This window comes from Myotis myotis, unplaced genomic scaffold (genome assembly GCF_014108235.1).
Source record: "Myotis myotis isolate mMyoMyo1 unplaced genomic scaffold, mMyoMyo1.p scaffold_m19_p_9, whole genome shotgun sequence".
NCBI lineage: Eukaryota > Metazoa > Chordata > Mammalia > Chiroptera > Vespertilionidae > Myotis > Myotis myotis.
In genome coordinates this window covers 24283731-24304736 of record NW_023416401.1, presented here as the reverse complement: position 1 = coordinate 24304736, position 21006 = coordinate 24283731, and the positions used below count along the sequence as shown (strand labels likewise).

Sequence of the window (21006 nt, the reverse complement as noted above, 5' to 3'; positions counted from 1 at the left end):
CTCAAAGCAATGAGTTGACTTGAGTTTCTATCTTCTTGTTCACGAGGGTCCATGCACATACCCCAGGCCAACTTAGAATTGAATCTGCACAAGCTTTACCTTTCTGTCTGACTCTCTCTGCACCAGCAGCCACATGCCCGCCAGCCTCTCACTGTCTTTATCTGCAAAATGGGCACAATGTCTGAGGTTGCTGAAACAGTCTAGTCAAGGCTTGATGAGAATAATTCCATGAAGGGCACAGAAACCTTCAACAATATCACATCATTGTTTCCTCTGGGACCAGGAGAGGCCAAACAAAAGCTGCGTTCTTCACGTACAACACCCTGGGAAGGGCGGGGGGGGGGGGCGGGGGCGGGGGGTGGAGGCAGGAAGCTGTTTGGAAAACTGCTCACAAGTCTAGAGAAAACCCAGAAGCTGAGACAGAGGTGTGAGCTCACACACAGAAAAAGAAAAGGGCTTTTAAGTGGGCCACCATTCAGATGGCCACCCCGCATCATGATAGTAACACAGGGTCTTTCAAACCTTTATCTGGTAACTCATGTAATTTTTTTTTAACTTGGTGCAGGTGAACACAAGGGAACCCAAGACAGTCAAAACCCAAGTTTCTACCCCCTCCCCTCCCACCCCGAAGCATATGCTGACAGAGCAACCTTAATAGAAACTGACTAATTTTAAACCCTGTGATTACCAGGGTTGATTTCCATGGAACCTTCCTTTCACAGCACCGAGAACCGCTCACGGGCGGTAATTGCCAAGTTCAATTTTAGCTCTGTCATACCCAACCATCGGTGCTAACTACGGTGGCTGCTTCCTTGCCAAGTAAGCTGGAAATAAAGTCGGCTTTGCTGCCTAATTTCACAATATTGTGATGCCCCCGTCAGCACCTGTAAGTGCTGAGAAACTACAAGCTTCTATTAAACAAATCTCACCCAAGGGAAGTGACTGAAGCCACTCTGCGTCCCTAAGGTGCCCCGCCGGGACCCTCATGCCCACTGGGACATGGTGGCTGCTGAACCCCATGTGCCTCCTCGCTGAGCATGCCGAGCACCACAGGGCCATGCTGTGCGCCTGAGGACGCCCGAGCCTTGTCTCCCTTCGTCCTCTGTCATCACCCCCTCCGTCCCCACAGCCCTCCCAGAATCCGAATTCACACAGATGGTCAAACCAAAGGGGCCCTCATTCATCCTCCCACCACACTACTCTGCGGGGCGTATGCACAACGCTGTGTGCCAGCTTCATTTTGTCAAACAGCCCCACTGGCCTTGGCATCTATCCTATTATTAAGCAGCTTCCAACACCCCCACCCCACCCCAACACACACACACACACACACACACACACACACACACACACACCCTCCCCCTGCCTGGGTTCTGACAGCAGAACTGTACTCTGGGCAAGCCCGGGTGTGTTTGGGCTGACTTTGTGCTGACTTCAGTTTTTACTTAGAAACTGACAGGAATTAGCTGTGACGGGCACAGGGATGGGAACTCTGTCCTCAGGGACCCACTACACAGCAGGCATGCACCAGGTACTGTATACCCACGCCTTCCCCAGGATCAGCCAGAGAGGCAAGGGACCAGGGTCTCAGCCCCCTTTTTACATCTGGGAGACCGAGGCCTGAGAACCTCCGCGAGGCTGGTGAGAGACATTTCTTTTAGCTTCAAATGCCAGTGAAGGCTGTGCTTCCTGTGAGAAGCCACCAAGCCTCTTCTCCCAAAGGAAGAGATCATGCAGTAAACCCATTTCCCTTTTCACTTGTCCGCCAGGAAGCCTAGAGCCAGACTTGCAGGCCAGTTGCAAGAGCTGTAGAAGCCTGAGCCAACATAGCTGCTTTCATTTCCCACCTAGAATTTGTTTGATTTTATATTTTCTTTGGCTCTAATTCTGTAAGGGAGGATATATACTTTTATATCTCATACGCATTCTTATGAATAAGTGACCAAAAAGAAACAAGCCAAGCCAAAAGCAAGACTCAGAGAAGTTAGGAAGGTGTCCCAAGGTCTCACAGCTGGCCCAGTGTGTCTGTCTACCTGGTGTTCTCCCATTTCCTTCCTCCCCTCCTCAACCAAAAATGCACTCTTTCCGGCCACAGTAGCTCTGAGCCCCATTCACCCAAAGTCAGTGTGAAAACGAGTTCTGTAGCATGAAGACCCGGTTCACACCCAGCTCTGCCACCTACTAACCATGCCCCTTTGGTAAGGGTGAGTGTCTCCGTTAAATGGGATATTAATGCCACTCCCTCTCTGCATGTCTGTGGAGACTGCAGAGCCCACTGGCCTCGTGCCCTCCCTCCCACAGATTTCCAGCGTTTCACTGCCCTCCTCCAGCATTGTCCTGGCAACTCCTTCCCCGGTCTCAATCAAGAGATGACAGAGGGACGGTGAGAGTGAGGGGTCAGGGGAGGGGTGTGCTCTAATTTATCTCATTCAAGACAGGCTTTCTGGAATGGGACTGAAAAATAAAATTAAATAATAAAATTTGAGGTTGATGTGAAACCCAAAGTCCGTATTTATCTTCCCAGAACTTCTCAGTTCTGTCTCGGGCAGGGTGGGAGGGCTGAGGTTTCCCCGTGGGCAGTTCCACTGCTAGGAGGCATCTGGTACAGGCCCTTCTCCTGGCCAGCGGGATGGGCTGCGGCCCCACGTGATACATCCCGGTTGCCATGGTTTCTGCTTATTCTGGGGAAGACAGCTTCTGGAACATCAGGGCCTGGTAAAGAGGAGTGTTGGCTGCACTCTGACTGTCCACTCACTGAGGTCCCCACACCGTCTCGACTGCACACAGGCTCAGCATCACTGGGACCTTGTTAGAAATGCAGAATCTCTGGCCCACCCCAGATCTACCGAATCAGAATCCACATTTTAACAAGACCTCATGCCATTCACGGGCAAATTAAGGTTTGACAAGCCCTAGCTTGAGGCCGGTAGTTACCAGCCCACTGTGGAGGTCATCTAACTCGGATGGTATTAACCCGTCCATCATAGCTCACGTGGGTGTCACCCAACCCCGACCACCGACTGTGGAGGTGAGCCAGCTGATATGGACACAACCACCCGACCACCAGTGGTGTGACCTCCATGGTCCCGCTCTGGGTGAGTGTGAGTTCCTACATTACCGAGGTGGAAGCTCCATGTCCTTCTGGTTTGAGCTCCAAACCCACACACTTTTTACTCAGTCAACAAAATTCTACTTCTCTTTGAAGCCACAGAAACCAGTCCCAGTGTTTGCAATAGTTAAAGCCTTTACCTCTACCTCATTCTTTTTAAAAATATATTTTTATTGATTTCAGAGAGGAAGGGAGAAGGAGAGAGATACAAACACGGATGGAAGAGATACATTGATGGGCTTCTTCCTGCACACCCTCTACTGGGGATCAAGCCTGCAACCCGGGCACGTGCCCTGACCGGGAATTGAACCCGGACCTCTTGGTTCATGGGACGACACTCAGTCCACTACCAGCCACGCCACTACCTCGTGCTTAAAGGACTCCACCCCCAGCACCAGATAGCTGGGTAGCTGGGAAAGGTTCCCCAAAAGCACCCCTGGGGGAGGTGCTGGAAAGAGGGGTGGATGGGGTTCTCCAGGGCCCCACAGGATGCAGGGAGGGGGAGCAAGGCCGCTGATGTTCCTACCTGGAAGCAGCAGCTCCTGGCCGCCCTGAGTCAGACACCCCTCTTCAAGAGGCCCATCCCGCTTACCCCAGGGTGTGAGCCCCTGGCGCCCCCTCCACGGGAATGTTCATGACCTTTGCAAAACTGACTGCAATAACCAAGTCCTATGTGCTGAGCAGACCCCAGGGCCACCTCGGAGTCTGCAATAATCCAGACCTGTGTTTGGACAGGAGGCACCCTGCAAAGCTCCGTCAACTCTGCCTGTCGCCTGAGGAGGGAAGCGGTTCACCTTTTGCTAATCGCCCTAATTCATTTTTTATTATGAACTTTCCTGTTTTCTATTTGCCATCTGATTGAAGATATTACCAAAGGCATTTAAACAGCATCGGACTGTACCACAATGGCAAACATAACTCTTTTTATTGAAATCTGCATTAATGTACATATAACTCCCTCATCACAAAGACCTCCTGGTCCACAGGTGAGACTTAAGTGAAGGCAGATTTGGCAAGAGGTATATACACAATGGAGGGTTTTTCAAAAGGTAATAAGCCATGCAGGAGGGTGCAATAAATCGGGCGCGTTCTCGTGCTATTGCTGAACACGCATGACCCTCTTGGAAAATGGCAGGACACCTTAACAAGAGCCATAAAAATGCTCACTCCTTTGACACAGGAGCTCTGCTTCGGCCCATAGCCAACAGCCTGAGTCTTACCCCTGACACCCCATCTCTATAACACCGCCCATCCAACCCATCCCCAAATTGCATACATTCTCCCTCCTAATATCTCCCAAGCTTCTCCATGACCCTCCATTCCCACCCTCCACCACATACCACACTGGAATGGGCCAACAGAGCTTTCCATGATGATGGGAAAGTTCTGTATCTCCACGGCCCACTAGGGGCTAGTCTAGAGGCAAGCATGTCAAACTCAAAGGCTAACACGGGCCAAATAAACAAGGTTTAAGTTATGTGGGCCACAAAAAAACAAAAGCTTTGATTTTCATAGAAACGTAGGTTTATTTCGATAGAGATACGCTGAATACAAAGGGCTGAAATAAATGAGTCATCGTTATAAAATAATAGAGCATTTTAATAAAAATATTTTTTCTTGAACATTAACTTACCAGACACAGAATAACTGCACAAATAAGCGTAATGCAAATAAACCTATTTTTCTTGTTCTCTGAAAGCGAAATATTTCCTGTTGCGCACACCAAACAAGTCAGTCCAAGACTAATGACGTGTGACAATTGGCTGCTAAAATATTCGCTGCTAGTATTAGTGGAGAGAAATGGTGTGCCTGCACGTAAGTCGTGTAAGGGAAATGAATGCAACACGATTATAGTAGTCAGCCATTAGCGAACGTTGTAGTTCATTATTAATAATTATATATAACAGGATATTGTAAAAATTGTTACGAAATTTTTATTGAAACGTTTCTTACATACCATTATATTGGCTGGGCCACAAATATATTCGTTGTGGGCCACGAGTTTGACATGCTTGCTATAGGAAGATGCCTGGTGCAACTGAGGAATGAAATCTGATTGGATAGGATTTTACATTTAAATCACCACATGTGGCTAGGGCTACCCTATCAGATAGGGCAACCCCAGCCATCACTGAGCCACTCCTATACCACAGTGATCACCGCACAACTGTCTTCCCACATCCACTCTTGCCCCATCCAGTGTTTCCCTACAGGACAGCCATGAAGATTGCTCTGAAATGTAACACACCTCAACTCTCACCATCCTGGAGGTAAAGCCCAAGCTCCTGGACACGGCGGCGTTCAAGGCCCCATCTCCTGGGGACAGAGAGCAGCCCAGCTCCTAGGGAGCCTCTGGTGCGCCAGGTGCTGGGGTGGGGCAAGGAGAGAGGCCTGGGGAGAGTAGGGAAGGCCTCCTGAAGGGGGCGGCACTTGAGCAGAAATTTGAAAACATGTCTGTAGGAGTTTCCCAGGTGAGAGGGTAAATGCTGAGACCAGAGGCAGTTACCTTTGCTCCCATAGATACACCCATGAGCAAATGGCAGAGTCCCGCCCTCGTGAAGCTGGTGGCGGGGGTGGGACATTAACACTAAACGTAATAAATAGGTAAGTTACACACGTTGGAGGTTGGAGGGGAGAAGAGAAAGATGGGTAAGAGGCTTCTGGGGGACCAGGCTGGGGAGGAGCAGTTTGCAGCGTTAAATACTAAGCCAAGTGCCCAAGTAAACACTGTTCTTGAGTCTGCCTGGGGGAGAGTAACAAGTCACTTCTCCCCATTTCCAAAACATAGTCTTCATCACTTACCGTTTAATAAAAAGGAAGGGTGACCATTTTAGGAGAAAAGCCCCCCCAAAAGTGCTACTTGCTCAACAGAAACTTCCTCACGGACTAGAGAGAGACTTGTGATCCCTGAAGGCCACTCTGGCTGCGCCCCAGATACCCCAACCCAAGCAACCAGGAGTGACGCCTTCCCCTGGGAGTGACACCTTCCCCTGCAAACGGCAAGGCCGCTAACCTTAGGGGGACGGGAAGTGGACAAACAGGGTGGCTGCGCTGAGGCCCGCCAGCCCTGGCCCGGGAGTCAAGCTTTAAGAACCATAATGGTGAGGATTTCCAACATCAACCCTCTGGACTCCCGTTTCTGTTTTCTTCCTTGGGCTGAGCTGGAGCTGAGGCATGGGGTTCCAGTGTTAATTCACAGGTACTAGCACTTGCAGCCCCCAGGCACCGGGCCTCTCACACAGATGTGTTTATGCCTCCTGGCAACGATGCCCAAATAAGTAAGGCCCAGAGAGGGTGAGGGAATTATTCCTGAACACACAGCCTGGGATATGTTACAGCGGCCATCTCTGGGAATTATAACCACCACCTTGATTCATTCGTTCCGTCAACAGCTCTTTCTTGAGCACCTGCTACAAGCGGACACCATGCTAAGGTGCTGGGACTCAGGGATGCAGCAAACAAACACGACTCCAGTGGTTTGAAAGCTCGCTGTCCTCAAGGTGGAGCAGACACTCAAGTAATCTCACAGATACCTCACGCAATGGGAGGAAAATACACTGGAGACTATGATAGAGAATCATGGGGGAACTGCACAGATTAGGGGGGGGCCAGAGTCTTTGAGGAAGTGAGGATAAAGCTTAGACCTGAAGGATGAGTAGGAGCCAGCCATGCCCGAAAAGGGAAGGGCATATGCAAGGCCCTCGGGCAATAAAGAGTAGGGATGAGGGTATCCGGAAAACAACCCAGGCCTGGGGAGCTAGATTGGAATCAACAGGGGGAGGGCTGGCTGTGCTCAGCACGGTATCCCCAGCACAAAGCCTGGTGTGTTGGACAGGCTGGCAGAGCAGGCAGGGGCTAGATCACACAAGAATCCAGAGGCCAAGGAAGGCCTCTGATGTTATCTACACGCTAGGGGAAACCACGGGAAGGCTGTAAGCAGAGGTCGGATAGGTTGGTAAGAGATCACCAAGCCACAAAGGAGACCCACTGGGCGGTACTGCCCAGAGAAATGACAGGATCCAATTTACACATCAGAAGGATCTCGATCGTGGCCAGGATGGCTCCTCAGCGCATCCTGATGTGTGACTCGTGGTCACTGGATAGTAAATGCCCCCAAAGCTAAGCATCCCCAGCCGGTATGTGGGAGGTGGCGGCCACCTTTGAGAAAAGCAAGACAAAGCAGCAAATGACAGGACATGTTGACAGGGCATCAGACAGATGCGTGGCTGTCGGCAGATGGAAAATCGTCCCAGAGAACGCCCCAGCAGGGTCACGGCTTATTGTTAATGTCGAGCCATTAGGAAAACACAATTATGTGCTTCACTGATACTGTAAGACATAATCCAAGATAGCGTGCAAACATTAAGTGCTTCATCCAAGAGAGATGAGACAACTCACAGAAGAGCCCCGGGAGGAAATGCTTGTACTGCACAGGTGGGTGGCCAGGCCCTTCAGTATTAAAATCAAAGCCTGGCCCTTAGGCATCCATAGACATATTTTGAAAGGAAATTAAAAATGATCCCAGGTGCTTAAACATGCATTATTATCTCATTTAATTTCATAAACAGGGAAGCACTGTTAACCCCATTTTGTAGATGAGGAAACTGAGGTCCAGAGATATGAAGGAGCTTTCTAAATGCCCATGCTCCCCTCTCCATCCTCATCACTTGACACTGTCATCTCTTCCCGTGCCTTTGCACATGCTGTTCCTTCTACCTGGAATGCTTTTCTCTACCTTCTTCATGTGACAAATTCACCTTCAAATACAGGCCCATGTCTCCTCCTCTGAGAAGACCTCCCTGACTACTCCCAGCCTGGTGTGATGGCCCCACACCCATTTGGAATTGCTTATTTTTGCCTGTCTCTCTATTAAGACAGTGGCTCCTCAGGAGCTAGGACCAGGTGTTAGTCACCTGCCCATGCCTGGCATCTAGCACACAGCCCTGCAGACAGCAGGCAGTGAATGTTCTTTGGTGAGCTGAACAAATGAATGAATAAATGAAATAACTCATTAAGTTAAGAAGCCAGGATTGGATCCGAGGCCAATGATCCCAAAGCCTATCTCTTGTCCAGAATGTGTATGTATCTTCTATAGATCAACCAGAAACTGTACAGAAACATGGAATATATTACAAAACACACTGAGGAGTTCGTTCCTCCAAAATAGAGGCCAAAAAGCACCACCCCTCGGGAGAAATAGAATGTGAATCTGAGTAAAAAGCTATCCAAACCCTTTTCCCTTTTGCACAAGAATTTCACCTCTGTTATTGCCTAGCATAATTCCCCTGGAAATCTGATGAAGTTGGGATGTTAACTATGTTACTAGGCAACTCTGTTTATGTAAAAATGACCCCTGGTTGGTAAGTTGCATCTAGACTGGAAGAAACTATAAATAAATTATGAATATCTGATAAAGAAGCCACGCTTTAGGTTTTCCTGAGCACAGTGACTCTTGAAACTGGCACGCCCCTTGCAGGGACCCTTAAAGGAAAGAGAATGAAACTGCACCGAACAACAGGAGTCCTCTGGGGGAATAAGGCTTCGAAGCCAGGGTGGCTTCCCAACTCACCCTCTGTGGGTCTCGTTCCCTTGCCCCTGAACTAAAACCTGGAATGGGGGTGGGGAGCCTGCAAAGATGCACGCCCGGCCCCCTCTGTGGGCGACTGCAGAGACCGAGGAGCAATCATGTGCTCTGCTGGCAGGTGCTGATTCCTGTCCCAGCTCCTTGGAGGAGACAGGTCCCAAGTGTCACCTGTGTGAGTCTTGTGAGTCTGAATGTTTAATGGGACCTGAAAGAGTCCCTGTGGGAGCTGCAGTGAGACAAAAGGGAACCGATACAGGAGGGAAAAGAGACCTTCCCAGCCAGAAGCACTACACCTATTCTGAACTGGGAAGCTCCTTGGACTCTATTGTTTATTTTTAAAAAACTGGGATGGAGCCCACACTCGCTGTCCTTCGAGGGGCCTCGATGGCCTGAATAGCACCTGGCAGCAGGAATGAGGGAGGGGACGACTTACTTGATGTCCCAGAGGCCTCACCACAATCCGAGATGCAAGTGAAGGTCACGTGAGGAAACAGGGGCTCCATGAACTTAAGTGACAGGTCCAAAGCCACACAGCCTGCAAGTGCCAGGTTAGGAACCCAGGCACTTCCACTGAACTCGAAAGTCACATTGGAATCCACTATCTGGTTTTGCATAAAAATTAACTTACAGTTCAGGAGGACTTATAGTACAGAGAAAGCATGGGGGTGGAGGGATATTTTTAAAGAATATAGGAAGTACCCAATAGGCACTCAATAAATTTGCAGAATAAATTAGCAACAAAAGGTCCAGAGTCCATCTTCCACATTATCAAGTTCAGTTCGAGCCAAAGCACAGCACAGCGGAACAGCGGAGTGTACATATGAGATTGATCCTGGGCGAAGCTCCTGGGTTGTATTCACTTCCAACAAGTCTCTAAATCATTCCTGCAAATTAGGCCCCACTCTGAGATAAGCACGTATTAATTAGCTCTAATGTGGAGGCACTCTATTAGCAAATGATGTTTGTAGCTGAAAACCAAGGCAGGAGGCCTAGCTGGGAACCCCCTGGGCCCCGGAAGAGCCAATGCACCAACAGCAAAAACAAGGGCAAGCTGACCCCACTCCTCCACCCCTGCAGAGGGTGGCGCTCCTGGCACCTGGCGGGTGGAGGCTGCAGGGCAGAGGGGCAGAGCGCGCACAGGCCAAGCCCAGCTCTGCTGACCACTCCTCTGCCGCTTTTTGAAACCTGACCCATTTGGAGCTCACCCACAAAATGGGGACATATGTGCCTATCATAGTTCTTATGAAGACTTAATGAGATAATACGAGTGAATGTACCTGAGATGTGGTGAGAGCTCAGAGAATAGTCTGTGCTTATTTCTATCCCACTTTTCTCCATAAAATAGAATACATTTTAAAAATTAAAATCCATTAGTGGGGACTTTTAGTTCAAGATGGCAGATACAGCACATACATTTTACCTCTCCTCTCTTCTAGACCCCCACTTTTCCCCTTTATTATCTAATTTCTTATTTCTGTGTATCTTACGGAGAACAAAACATAATTTTTGTTGTTGTTAATCCTCACGCGAGGATATTTTTTTCCATTGATATTTTTAAAGAGACTGGAGAGGGAGAGAGAAAGAAACATGGATGTGAGAGAGACACATCTACTGGTTGCCTCCCACACGCACCCTGACCCGGGGCTGGGGATCAAGCCTGCAACCCAGGTACGTGCCCTTGACCAGGAATCGAACTCACAACCCTCTGGTCCACAGGCTGACACTCTAACCACTGAGAAAACCGGCCAGGGTCAAAAACACAATTTTTAAAATAAAGAATGGGGATACTCAGTATAAAAGGGGGAAATGATAGAAGAATGAAATGCAATCAGGAGTGAGTAATGAGCAAAAGATGTGCCATGTTATCCTGTAATTATGGCTCCAAGGGACCCACTCTTTTGCCTCTGACCTTCCTGGGAGCTCAGAGATGGTGAAGGGCAAGGCCATGGACACTGACCTACATCAAGGCGGAGGCAGGGCAAAGAGCCTCTTGTTGAAGAATGTGACAGGACTCTAGCCCCAAGAGAAAGCCATGCTGCCCTGCCCAGAGGTGACCCCCTGAGGCATGTCCCAGAAGCTCATCAGAAACCAGTCTGGAGTCCTCCGCACCAAACAGGAAAATGTGACATCACAGCCCAGAATCTAGACTCCTTCCATGGAATGTTAGGAGAATCTCCTTGGGCCCCAGAAAATTCCATTGTGATCTTTTTCACTCCACTCAGACCTGAGAAGCAGTTATCCTGCAGCTCTCACTCACGCCATGAAATAGAGAAGAACCTTCAGTGAGTGACTCATGGTTCTTGGAAACAAGAGGAAGGTGAGTCTTCTCCCCAAGATGCATCCCCTTTGTATGCATTCATCCCCCAACTGCTGGGAATGTCATTGCTGGGCTCAGAGCTATAGCTTCCACTGGGAACTGCTCCCTGCCACAGGGAACTATCACAGCCACTGACAGGGAGGGCAAGAATCTAAGGCATGGGCAGCCCCCTGGCCTCCATTTGGGACAACTCTGAAGAGCCGGCCTAGCTCCAGAGCTCCCGGGGAGATGCCTTCATTGGTTACCACATCCTGGGCCAGCATCTCCCTCTGATCAGCTAAGCTTTCCTCACTCCCTTAGAGGTGCACCTCCTAAGAGCATCCCCCCAAAGAAACCTCCCACAGCAACTCTCCAACTGAGTCTGTGTCCAGGGAACCCAATGTAAGAGTCTCTCCAAGGTGAAGGAGACTCCCCCATGACCTGCAGGCGGCCTGAAGAAGGCAGGAGTCTCCGGGATACCTGACCATGTCCCAGCCAGAGCTACATGCCCAAGCCAGCAGTACATCCCTGTGGCCCTACGGCAAGGAGGGACAACCCTCCCATAATCTAGTCTAGAGCCGTGTTCTCTAAGTGTGCCTCCCAGCCCAGCAGTACTGGCATCACTGACTAGTTAGCAGAGCGCATTTTCAGGCCCTCCTCAGCCCTGCTGAGAACTCTGAGGTTGGGGCCCAGCAATCTGTGTTCTAACTGCCCTCTGTTGCACTAAAGCAGAGCATCCCTGGCTACTGAGGAAAGTCAAACACAAGTTATTAAACTTTCCCATCAGCAGAAGACCAAGGCGCAGTTGCTGACAACAGTCTGAATCCAGCAACAGCAAACACTCCATACCTGCACCACACTTCGGGCTCCACATGAGCGGGGGGGGGGGGGGGGGGACGGTTAATGGGGGGGATAAGGACACATTTGTAATAACTTAACTAATAAAGAATTTTAAAAAAAGAAAGAAAGAAGCTCTGCTACTTAAAACTCCCCAGTCTGGCCTGAGCCATTCTTCATGATGGTCTCTGCTGGTGTCCCAGCTCCCTGCAGGCAGGCCTCCCCACCCTAGGCTGACAGTAACCCCAGACCACCCTCCAAGCCACCTTGGAACGGCTGCTCCCTCTACCTAGAATGCCCTTCCACCACTCCACACCCGCCCCCATGTGGCCTCTTGGCATTTCTTGTAAGACTCTGCCCTGTGAAGTCTTCCCACGCCCCTGGCACTGTCGCTTCCCCAGACAAGTATATGTTTAATTATGAATTTTGAGTTACATATAAAATGAAAAACAAATTACAGATCCACGCAGCCTTTCATCCAGGAAGGACAAGTTTCCCCTTGAGTCACTGAGCCTTCGGAACATGGCTGAAACCCCCAGCACACAGTAGGCACTCAATAAAGACCTGTTGAACACCTGTAAACCAGCAGCAAACAGGTAATTACATATTGGAAAATTGCAACGTTGCTCACTCTAGCAGACACCAGAAATCACAACTGTACAAGAGCAAGTTTAAGCTTCAGGATAAGTGATCAGAATGTATTACCCTGTGTTACACCACATGTTTTCGTAAGATATAAAATTACAATTTACCACGACTCATTAAGTTAATAATTACTTACCATATGTTTTTACTGCTGCTCCTAACCATGCTGAAAAACCACTGTGTAGGTTTTGGGTCCATGTAAACAAGATGACTGTCAACCACATGGAGAATTTACTGACAGAGAGACACAGAACTAAAATACTGGAGAGAAAGCAAGAACCCTAAACCTCTGCCACTCTCATCACCTTTGCTGTCTACTTTGCCTGCACCACGCTTCCTAGATCTGTGGTTCTCAAATCGGGGCGATCTTCTCCCCCAGGGGCTACTTGGCAAAGTCTGGAGACATTTTTGGTTTTCATGACTAGAGAGGGGCTGCTACTGGCATCTCGTTGATGGAGACCAGGGCTGCTATAAAACATCCTATAATACATGGGGTGACTGCCACAACAAGGAGCTATCAGGTCTAAAATGTCAATGTGCCAAGGCTGGGAAACACTGTTCTAAATTAAAGGGAACTCCCGTATCTGCGACTTCAATCTGAGCTTCCTAGCAATACTATGAAAAAGGCATTAGGGCCTCTGGTACAGATGAGGAAACTGAGACCTGCAGTGGCTACGTGATGTGCACGGGTCACCAGTCCACGCCAGTGAACGGGGCAGCTTCGATGTGAACCAGTCTTCTCTGCCTCCCCTCCCACACAGATTCAACAAGGGAACAGAAAGGCGCAGAGGAAATGAGCAGCTCCCTGTCCGTTCATAATCCTGAACAGTCCAACAGGAGACCTCTTAAATCAGAGACTCGGGAAAATCCAATCCAGAGGCCAAGGCTTGGAAACACCTGATGTGAGGAGGACCCCCTGCACTGGGGGGATGGCCCGTCCTCCAGCAGCCCTCACTGAAACTAGGCTCCCCTGGCCTTTTAACTTTCAATTGCGCTGCTCTTTGTGAATAGAAATGAATGCATTTCCTGCTGGGCTACGTGCTGTACGTGCCTGATTTCCAACCCTCTTAGCAGGCAGCCCCACAGGGGGCAGGGGGTTGATGTGCCCATTCTGCAGAAGAGGAGACTGCAGCACAGGAGCTTATTGACTTGCCTGTGCCGACCATGGTCAGGCAGCATGCAAACCCAGGTCTGCCGGGCTCCAGACATATGCTGCCTTCCTATTCTGAGACCAGTTCTAGTAAATCAGAGAAGCAAAACAGATGGCCCTATGGAGTCACACAGAGTTGGCAGTCACACTGTAGGAGAGTCCTTGGGACAAGGGTGTAGCCTGGGGCGTTATCCTGCGTGCACAGACTCAAATGTGCTCATCCCGACGCACTGGCTGCTCCCTGTGCTGGGCTCTGTCCCGGGGGTCTCCTCTGTCAGGGATGGCCCCCTAAGAATGACAGGTCCGCCAAAAGATAGCTGGCCCCAGCCCTGTTGTAGACTCAATGTGCTCACCACAAAGTCTTCAGATTATGAGCCAAACAGATGCTAAGTTCCTCAAGCCACAGGGTACAACAGGCTACCCTGAATTCATTCATTCATTCATTCACTCATTCAGTAAATATGGGGTGGGACAAAAGTGGGTTTACAGTTGTGAATATGGGAAACCGAGTTTATTCTTTTATTATTATTGATTAATTATGAATAACTATAAACCGACTTTTGCCCACCCTGTACTTATTGAGCACTTATGTGCCAGACTTATGGGGATACAAAAGTTAAGGTAGAGTTAGTTAGTGGTGACTGCCCTGTGAGGACTCATCATCATCCTCTTCCTTGCTGGGTACACTACAACAGTTATAAAAGACATGCCCAGCCTTTATTTCCTTATGTTTCCACACCATAGCTCCCCATCTCACTAGGCTCATAGTCACTGATTTGCTCAAAGAAGGCCACTGCCATGCTCAGGGTCAGCCAGTAGACTGGGGGCAGCAGTACCAGGCCTGGGCTACCCCTCCTGAGATTGGTAAGGTACAGAAGTGTGATCCTAGAGGATCCTTCAGGACAGGCTGGAGGAGGAGCTATAGATGGAAAGTAAAAAAGAACCCCCTAACAGAGATGCAGGCATCCTTCCAGAATTCCCTGGGACCCGCCATCTCAGCTCAGAGCTCACCTGGCCCAGGGCTCTTCCACATCCCACCCACATCCACCTGTGCCCCTGCAGAAAGAAGCTGTGGGGACCTCACCCAGCAGGGACACTGAGCAGGCCCCACGTATCTCCAGTCCAGATAAGGTGGGAATAGCAATTCCGACTTCATGGATTTTTATCACAGGAGACGCCAATCATTCATAACCAAACTTGTGCAGATCCCATCCAGGTACAAGATGCTGTTTCCAGAGCTGTGTGGGTGGGTGAAGAGTTGACTCATTCACGCACCAGCACATATTTCCTGAATAACTATGGGTCAGGCACTGTGCCAGGTGCTGGGCATGGTTCCTGCCTGCTGGGAGCCCACAAACAACCAAACCATTACTACCTACAGCATGGTTGCTGGACCAGCAGCAGCCTCACCTGGGAGCTCATTAAACATGCACATTCTCAGGACCCCAGCCCAACTGAATCAGAATCTCTGGTGGGGGAGCCCAGAAATCTGTTTTTAAAATCTTGCCAGATGATTTTTTTTAAAAAATCTTGAGAGAGAGAGAAGAGAGAGAGAGAGAGAGAGAGAGAGAGAGGAATATCGATGTGAAAGAGAAACATCGATCAGCTGCTTCCTGCACACCCCCTACCAGGGATCAAGCCAGCAACCTGGGCACGTGCCCTGACTAGAAATAGAATCAGCAACCTTTTGGTGCACAGGATGATGTCCAACCAACTGAGTCACACCAGCCAGGGCCAGGTGATTCTTAACGTGTACAGAAATCTGAGAACCACTGGTTGAGACCAGAAGGCTTTCCCCAACCTCCCTACTTGCAAACCAGCACCTGGCCTTGGCACTCTTAACCCTCTTCCTGGCTTCATTTTCTCCATAACTGTATTGCCATTGGTCACAATACCACACATTTCACCCATATACTTATGACTTCCATACTATATATCAGCTCCAGGGGGCAGCGATCTGAGTTTGTTCAATGCTATAGCATCGATTGCCCAGCACAGTGCCTAGCACAAAGAGATGCTCAATAACTGTTGATTGACTGATGGATGGCAGAACATGCTGAATCCCATGCAGTACCAGTTTGGGGGTAACATGGAGAAGAAAGAAGGTGGCTGGCCATGGATCACTGCATGGGAAAAAGTCATACCCAGGTTGGCCTTGAAGGATGTTTGGACCAGTAATGAAAGATGCTTAAAACACAGATGCTAAGCCTCTTACCAGGATAGGTTCCAGGTGGTTGGTACCATCACTATGTAATTTATAGCTGGCATGTACCAAGGACTATCCTAGCCTACATCCTCATTTAACCCTCCCAAACCTCTGAGGCAGGCAATGTTGTCTTTGGGAGAACAACGAAGCTCAGAGATATTAATTTGTCCCACCCACAAAAATACTTGTATAAGAATGTTCACTGCAGCTTTATTTATAATAGCTCAGTCTGGAAACAAACCCAATATCTATCATCAGGTGAATAGACAATGCAATTGTGCTATATCATACAATGTAATATAACTTAGCCATAAAATGGAACAAACTATGGATATACACAATACAATGAATCTTAAAGACACTGTGTTGAGCAAAAAGAAGCCAGACAAAAATATATATGCTGCATATGAAGTTCTAAAACTTAAATATACTTCGTACACTTAAACTGAACTTGAACAAAGCTTGATAAGAGAAATCAGATATGCAGTTTCTTCTAGAGGAGGGGGAAGGGGTATAGACTAGAAAGGAGTATGAGGGAACTTTCTGGGATGATGGAAATGCTTCTACTAGTATATCTGGAATGGGATGGTGGTTGCCATCAAAACCACTGTCCACTTAAAATTTGCATTTTATAGTATGTAAATCATATCCCAACAAAAAATGAGCTAAGAAACCATTTGCCCTGGGTCACAAAGACACAATGGAGATTTGAACCCAGGTTTGCCCAAACCAATGGCCTTTACATACGTCTGCCCTAGTGGAGCAGGGGGCCTCAGGCAATGCCCAGTGTGGTGAAGTGCCCTGCCAAAATCTGAATGAAGGGTATTCACAGTTACCCTAGGAAGGCTGTCACAGCTCCCGAGTCCCCCAATCACAACAGAGACTTGTGGGGAGGCCAGATGAGTATCAAGCGGGGAGTCAAGAAACCTGCGTTCAAGCCTCAGCTCTGTTCTCTTCTTGCTATGTAACCTCTGAGTAAACTACTCCATGACTCAGTTTCCCTTCTGTGAAGCAAGGAAGGAGGGGATCAATGGTTCCCAGAATGGTGCCCCAGATCCTAGGGGCCACAGGACCACAAGCACCTCTGCTCACCAAGCACTGTTATTTTATATGCAATAAGTAATGTGCCTGCCTCACATCTTGGTAAACTATTTTTTTAAATGCATGCTAATATTATTGATTAATAAAATACACATCTAAAGCAAAAATAAAACCATAGCAGCGTTTTGCCATTGTGTATTTTCTCAAACAAGAGATACCAAAAGAACAGCCACTGCTCATGACTTTGGTTTAAAGAGGCTGGAATCTCTGTGTAGAGGATCACTAAGGGGACAGTCACCAAGGGAACAGTCGCCAAGGGCCCTTCCAGGTCAACTGCGCAGTGATTGTCCGGTATCACTTGGGCAAATGCTTGCCCTTGTGTTTCTCAGGCCTGGGTCCCTCGGGGACAAGCCTATTGTCTGGACACCAAGGACCCAGCCCCCAGTGTGCTGCCTATGTCCTGGTTCTGCAGCCCCATCTACGGCCCCTAAGTGTGGCCACGGCTGCACTTTGGTTTCTCCTGCGGTTCTGACAGTGACCAGCTGAAGGAGGGAGCCTGGGCATTTCCCTCCCCATCAGCTTCTGGTCATAACGCCCCATCCCCCAACCACCACTACGGAAGGCCCCCCGTCCACTTGGGATCTGCTTCTAACAGGCCTCTGGCCCACCCCTAGCTGAGCCAAGTGACTTGCCATGCCTTCCATGCCATAAGCCTGAAGGACCAAGAAGCATGTCGCACATCCAAGTGCAAGGTCAGACCTTTCTTTCGCCCATCCTCCTGGCTCAGCTGGCCACCCTCCTCCACCTGGACACACCCTCAGCCCTGGGACAGGTGCGGGTCCTAGACCACAGACAGAAGCCAGAATCACCAGTTTCTCATTCCCTGTGCCTTTCCCTCCCGGCCAGGGTTTTCACACGGGTTCCTGGTGCTGAGTCAGAGCTTTACAGAGCATCAGGATAGAGCAGGGCCTTGGCTGAGTGCCGCCTCCCAAAGGCTCCCACACGGGACTGCCCTGCTCTGCAGAAACACCAGCCCCCAAAGGAGGACTCCCTGGATGAGGGACACCCACCCACCGAGACTGTGAGGCACAAATTCCCAGTCCCCAGACGTATCCCCAAACCAGAGGCTGGAGCCTTGCCAACTTCATATTTTAAAAAATAACAAAACCAAGGGCAGAAGACAGACCAGCTGCCCCCACACCTAACTGTCTTCTCCTCCCTGAAGACTCCACTTGCTACTTTTAATCAATTTTTCCTCCATCAGATTGGAAACAGCCACAGAACCAGCCTTCTCCTCAGGACACACACCATCCCCCTCTTTGGCTTCCAACTTTGCCGGTCACCGGACAAAAGATAATCACCGCCATCCTGGAGAGCCCTCACTAGCCGCCCACCCCCACCCCGACCCCCACCCCCACCCCCAGGCCGCCCCAGACCCTATGGCCCCAACCCCACGCCCCGCCAGGGGCAAACTGCGGAGGGCTTTGCCAGGGCTCCTCCAGCCGCTCCCCAGGGCCTCGGGACGCACTCAGAGGCCCGGCCGCGGGAGCCCCGCGTGCCACAGCACCCCCCCACAGCCAGCGGCCGAGGAAAAGCCAGGGGGTGGGGTGGGGCTAAGACCCTGGCAGGGCCGCGATCCCACCGCCCGACGCGCACTCACCGAGCAGCGCCACGGAGCCCGCGCATCTGCGCCAGGGCCGCGGGGAAACCCACGCGCGCCGTTCAATCCGGGCTCCGAGTGACGAAGAGCCGCGCTCGACTCCAGCCGGCCCCGGACAGATGCACCGACCGCGGACGCACGGACAGTCTCGCTCCTAACTAAGTTTTAAAGTTTCCTCCCGGGCGAAGGAAGAGACGCAGAGGGCGCAGGTGCACCTAACGGACCCGGGCTGCGGGGCGTGGGGAGCGCGAGTGGACGCCTCCTGTCCTGGGCTCCAGACATGCAGCGCCGCGGGAACCTGGCGGAGGTGGGGGGAGCGGGTCTCGGGAGGGGAGGGCGGCGCCCCGCACGGCAGCCCCGGCCTGGAGGGACGCCGTGCCCCGCTCAGGGAGGGAGCAGGCCTGGATTGGCCATTGCAAACTCCGAATCCGAGGCCCGCCGGGCAGGAACAGCCAATTAGTCAGCGGCCCAATTAGTGCGCCGCGAAGCCCGAGAAGTTGGACCCCGACGCGCGAGGGTGGCTGACCCGGTGGGGGAGGGGCGGCGCGGGGCTGCGGCTGCCCCTGCGTGACCGCGTGTGGCTCTGGCCGTCAGGGCGGTCAGTGTGCCCGAGGGTCACCGTCCCTGGGCGGCTGTGCGCGGCGGTGTGTGCCCGTGGGAGTCGTCGGGAGTGCGAGCGTTTGGCTGTCGGAGCGCCTTCTTTGTGTGCCCGTCCCCAGTTGTGGCTGGGCGTGACCGCGGGCGGGCGGGCGGGCGTGGAGCGAGGTGTGTGGCGTGCGGGTGACTTGCGCGCGGCGGTGTGACCGTGTGTGCATGTGGGCGAGGGGCGCGTGTCACTGTGCGTGACTGCCAGGGTGGCTCGGGCGGGACGGCGAGGCTGCAGGCGGGTGCGTGGCTGTCGGTGTGACCGCGGGTCCGCTGGTGAATGAATGGAGGCTGTCGGGGGGCATGGGTACGCGCGAGTGTCCCTGTCGTCGCGTGAGCGCCTGTCGGGTGACTTCTGCCTGTGATGAGAGCAACTCGGGGCGTGAGTGTCACCGCAGGGATCCGTGCGAGCGGCGTGTGCCCGTCGGCGGGGCTGCGGTGTGCGCCTCTCCGCGCGTGGGCGCCGCCGGCACCCCCCTCCCCCGCGTGCGTCCCCGAGAGGACGCCGCCAGGTGACTCCAGCCCGGGCTCCAGCCCGGGGCGCTCGGGCTTCGGCCGGGTCCGAAGGCGCGGGCCGCCCCCCGCGGGCCCCCACCGCCCTACCTTGCCGCAGTGGTAGTAGTCCAGGTGCGCCAGGCCGGCCGGCTCGGCCCCGGGCCGCGCGCCCACCGGGGGCGCCGAGGTGTACAGGCGGACGTCCATGGCGGGCGCGGCGGCGGCGGCTCCGCGGGCAGTGCCTGGGCGGGCGGCGGGCGGCGGGTGGGAGTCGGTGTGAGAGCGGGTGTGCGAGCGTGGGGGGCGGGCCGGGGGCGGTGCCCGGCGGAGCGCCCCGCCCCGCCCCGCCCCGCCCCGCCCCCGCCCGCGCGCGCTATTGTTCCGGCCTCGGGCGCCGCCGGGGGCCGGGGGCCGGGGCCGGGGCGCAGAGGTGAGGCCCCTCCTCCTGGCCGGGCCACCGAAGGGTCCCGGGCCTGGCCGTCCGCCCGGGGAGTCCGGGAGGGCTGTGCGCCTGTCCAGGAGACCCTTTCCGTCCCGCCTTTCGCCACCAAGAGTGAGAATAGAGAGAAGCCCCTAAGCCACTCCTCCCCAGAAGTGGGGCACCCCTCGCCCTAAATAGTTAAGGCGACAATGGGCCCCACGCGGCTTGGAGTGGCGGGGGAGAGGGAGGAACACCTTCGGAGATGGGTGCTGTCTGGGGTGGGGGTGGGGGGGCGAGGGGCTGCCTACTTGTCCCACTGATCCGAGTCCGTGCGATAGGGGCCCTGGGAGATTGCTTGCTTAAACTCTCACTTTACAGAAGAGGAAACTGAGGAAGGGGCCTTTTGTCAGTTATGGAGCTCCAGATGCATGGGCTCCGCTGCCTCCAGAGTTTCCAAGACGGAAACCACTGGGAGAAGGCAGAAGGATGCTGCCCGCTTTAATGATTGGGGGGGGGGGGGGGGGGGTATAGGAATGGTCTAGAAACTGAAGTTCTCAGGAGGGGTCCAGAACCTGCCCCACCTCATGGGATCCTGGACAGAAATGGATGGCTCCCATGGCCGGGCAAGAGGTGACTGAAACAGGTCCCTCTCGAACACCCACAAGAAGCCCCCTCACTCCTCACAACACCTGTGGGCAGCTGGTCTGTTGCTCCTCCCCTTTTCATCCAAGAGTTGTCTGCCCTGGAAGTCTGCACTCCCTTACCTCCTACCCACCGCTCCACCACTGCCTGGCTGGGGAGAGCCAAGAGGCCGGAAGTGGGTCAGGATGGAGCAGGGGATGCTATTTGGAGAGGAGGGAGTGAGCCTTTTGCTCACTCAGGAGCCAGCGTGGAACTTAGCGCTCAGCTGCTACTTG

The 21006-nt window shown here is 52.2% G+C and overlaps 1 protein-coding gene across 2 annotated transcripts in view; it reads right to left on the bottom strand.

Annotated features, from left to right (window-relative positions):
* The window catches only part of TOX2 (TOX high mobility group box family member 2), a 113701-nt gene extending 93790 nt beyond the window's left edge, over nucleotides 1–19911 (bottom strand). For both annotated transcript variants that reach the window (XM_036323388.1, XM_036323387.1), the window contains exon 1: nucleotides 19777–19911. In XM_036323388.1, coding sequence (XP_036179281.1) covers nucleotides 19777–19875 — 99 coding nt within the window. In that variant the 5' untranslated portion in view covers nucleotides 19876–19911. The remainder of the gene's footprint in view (nucleotides 1–19776) is intronic.
* Nucleotides 19912–21006: the final 1095 nt, after the last annotated feature.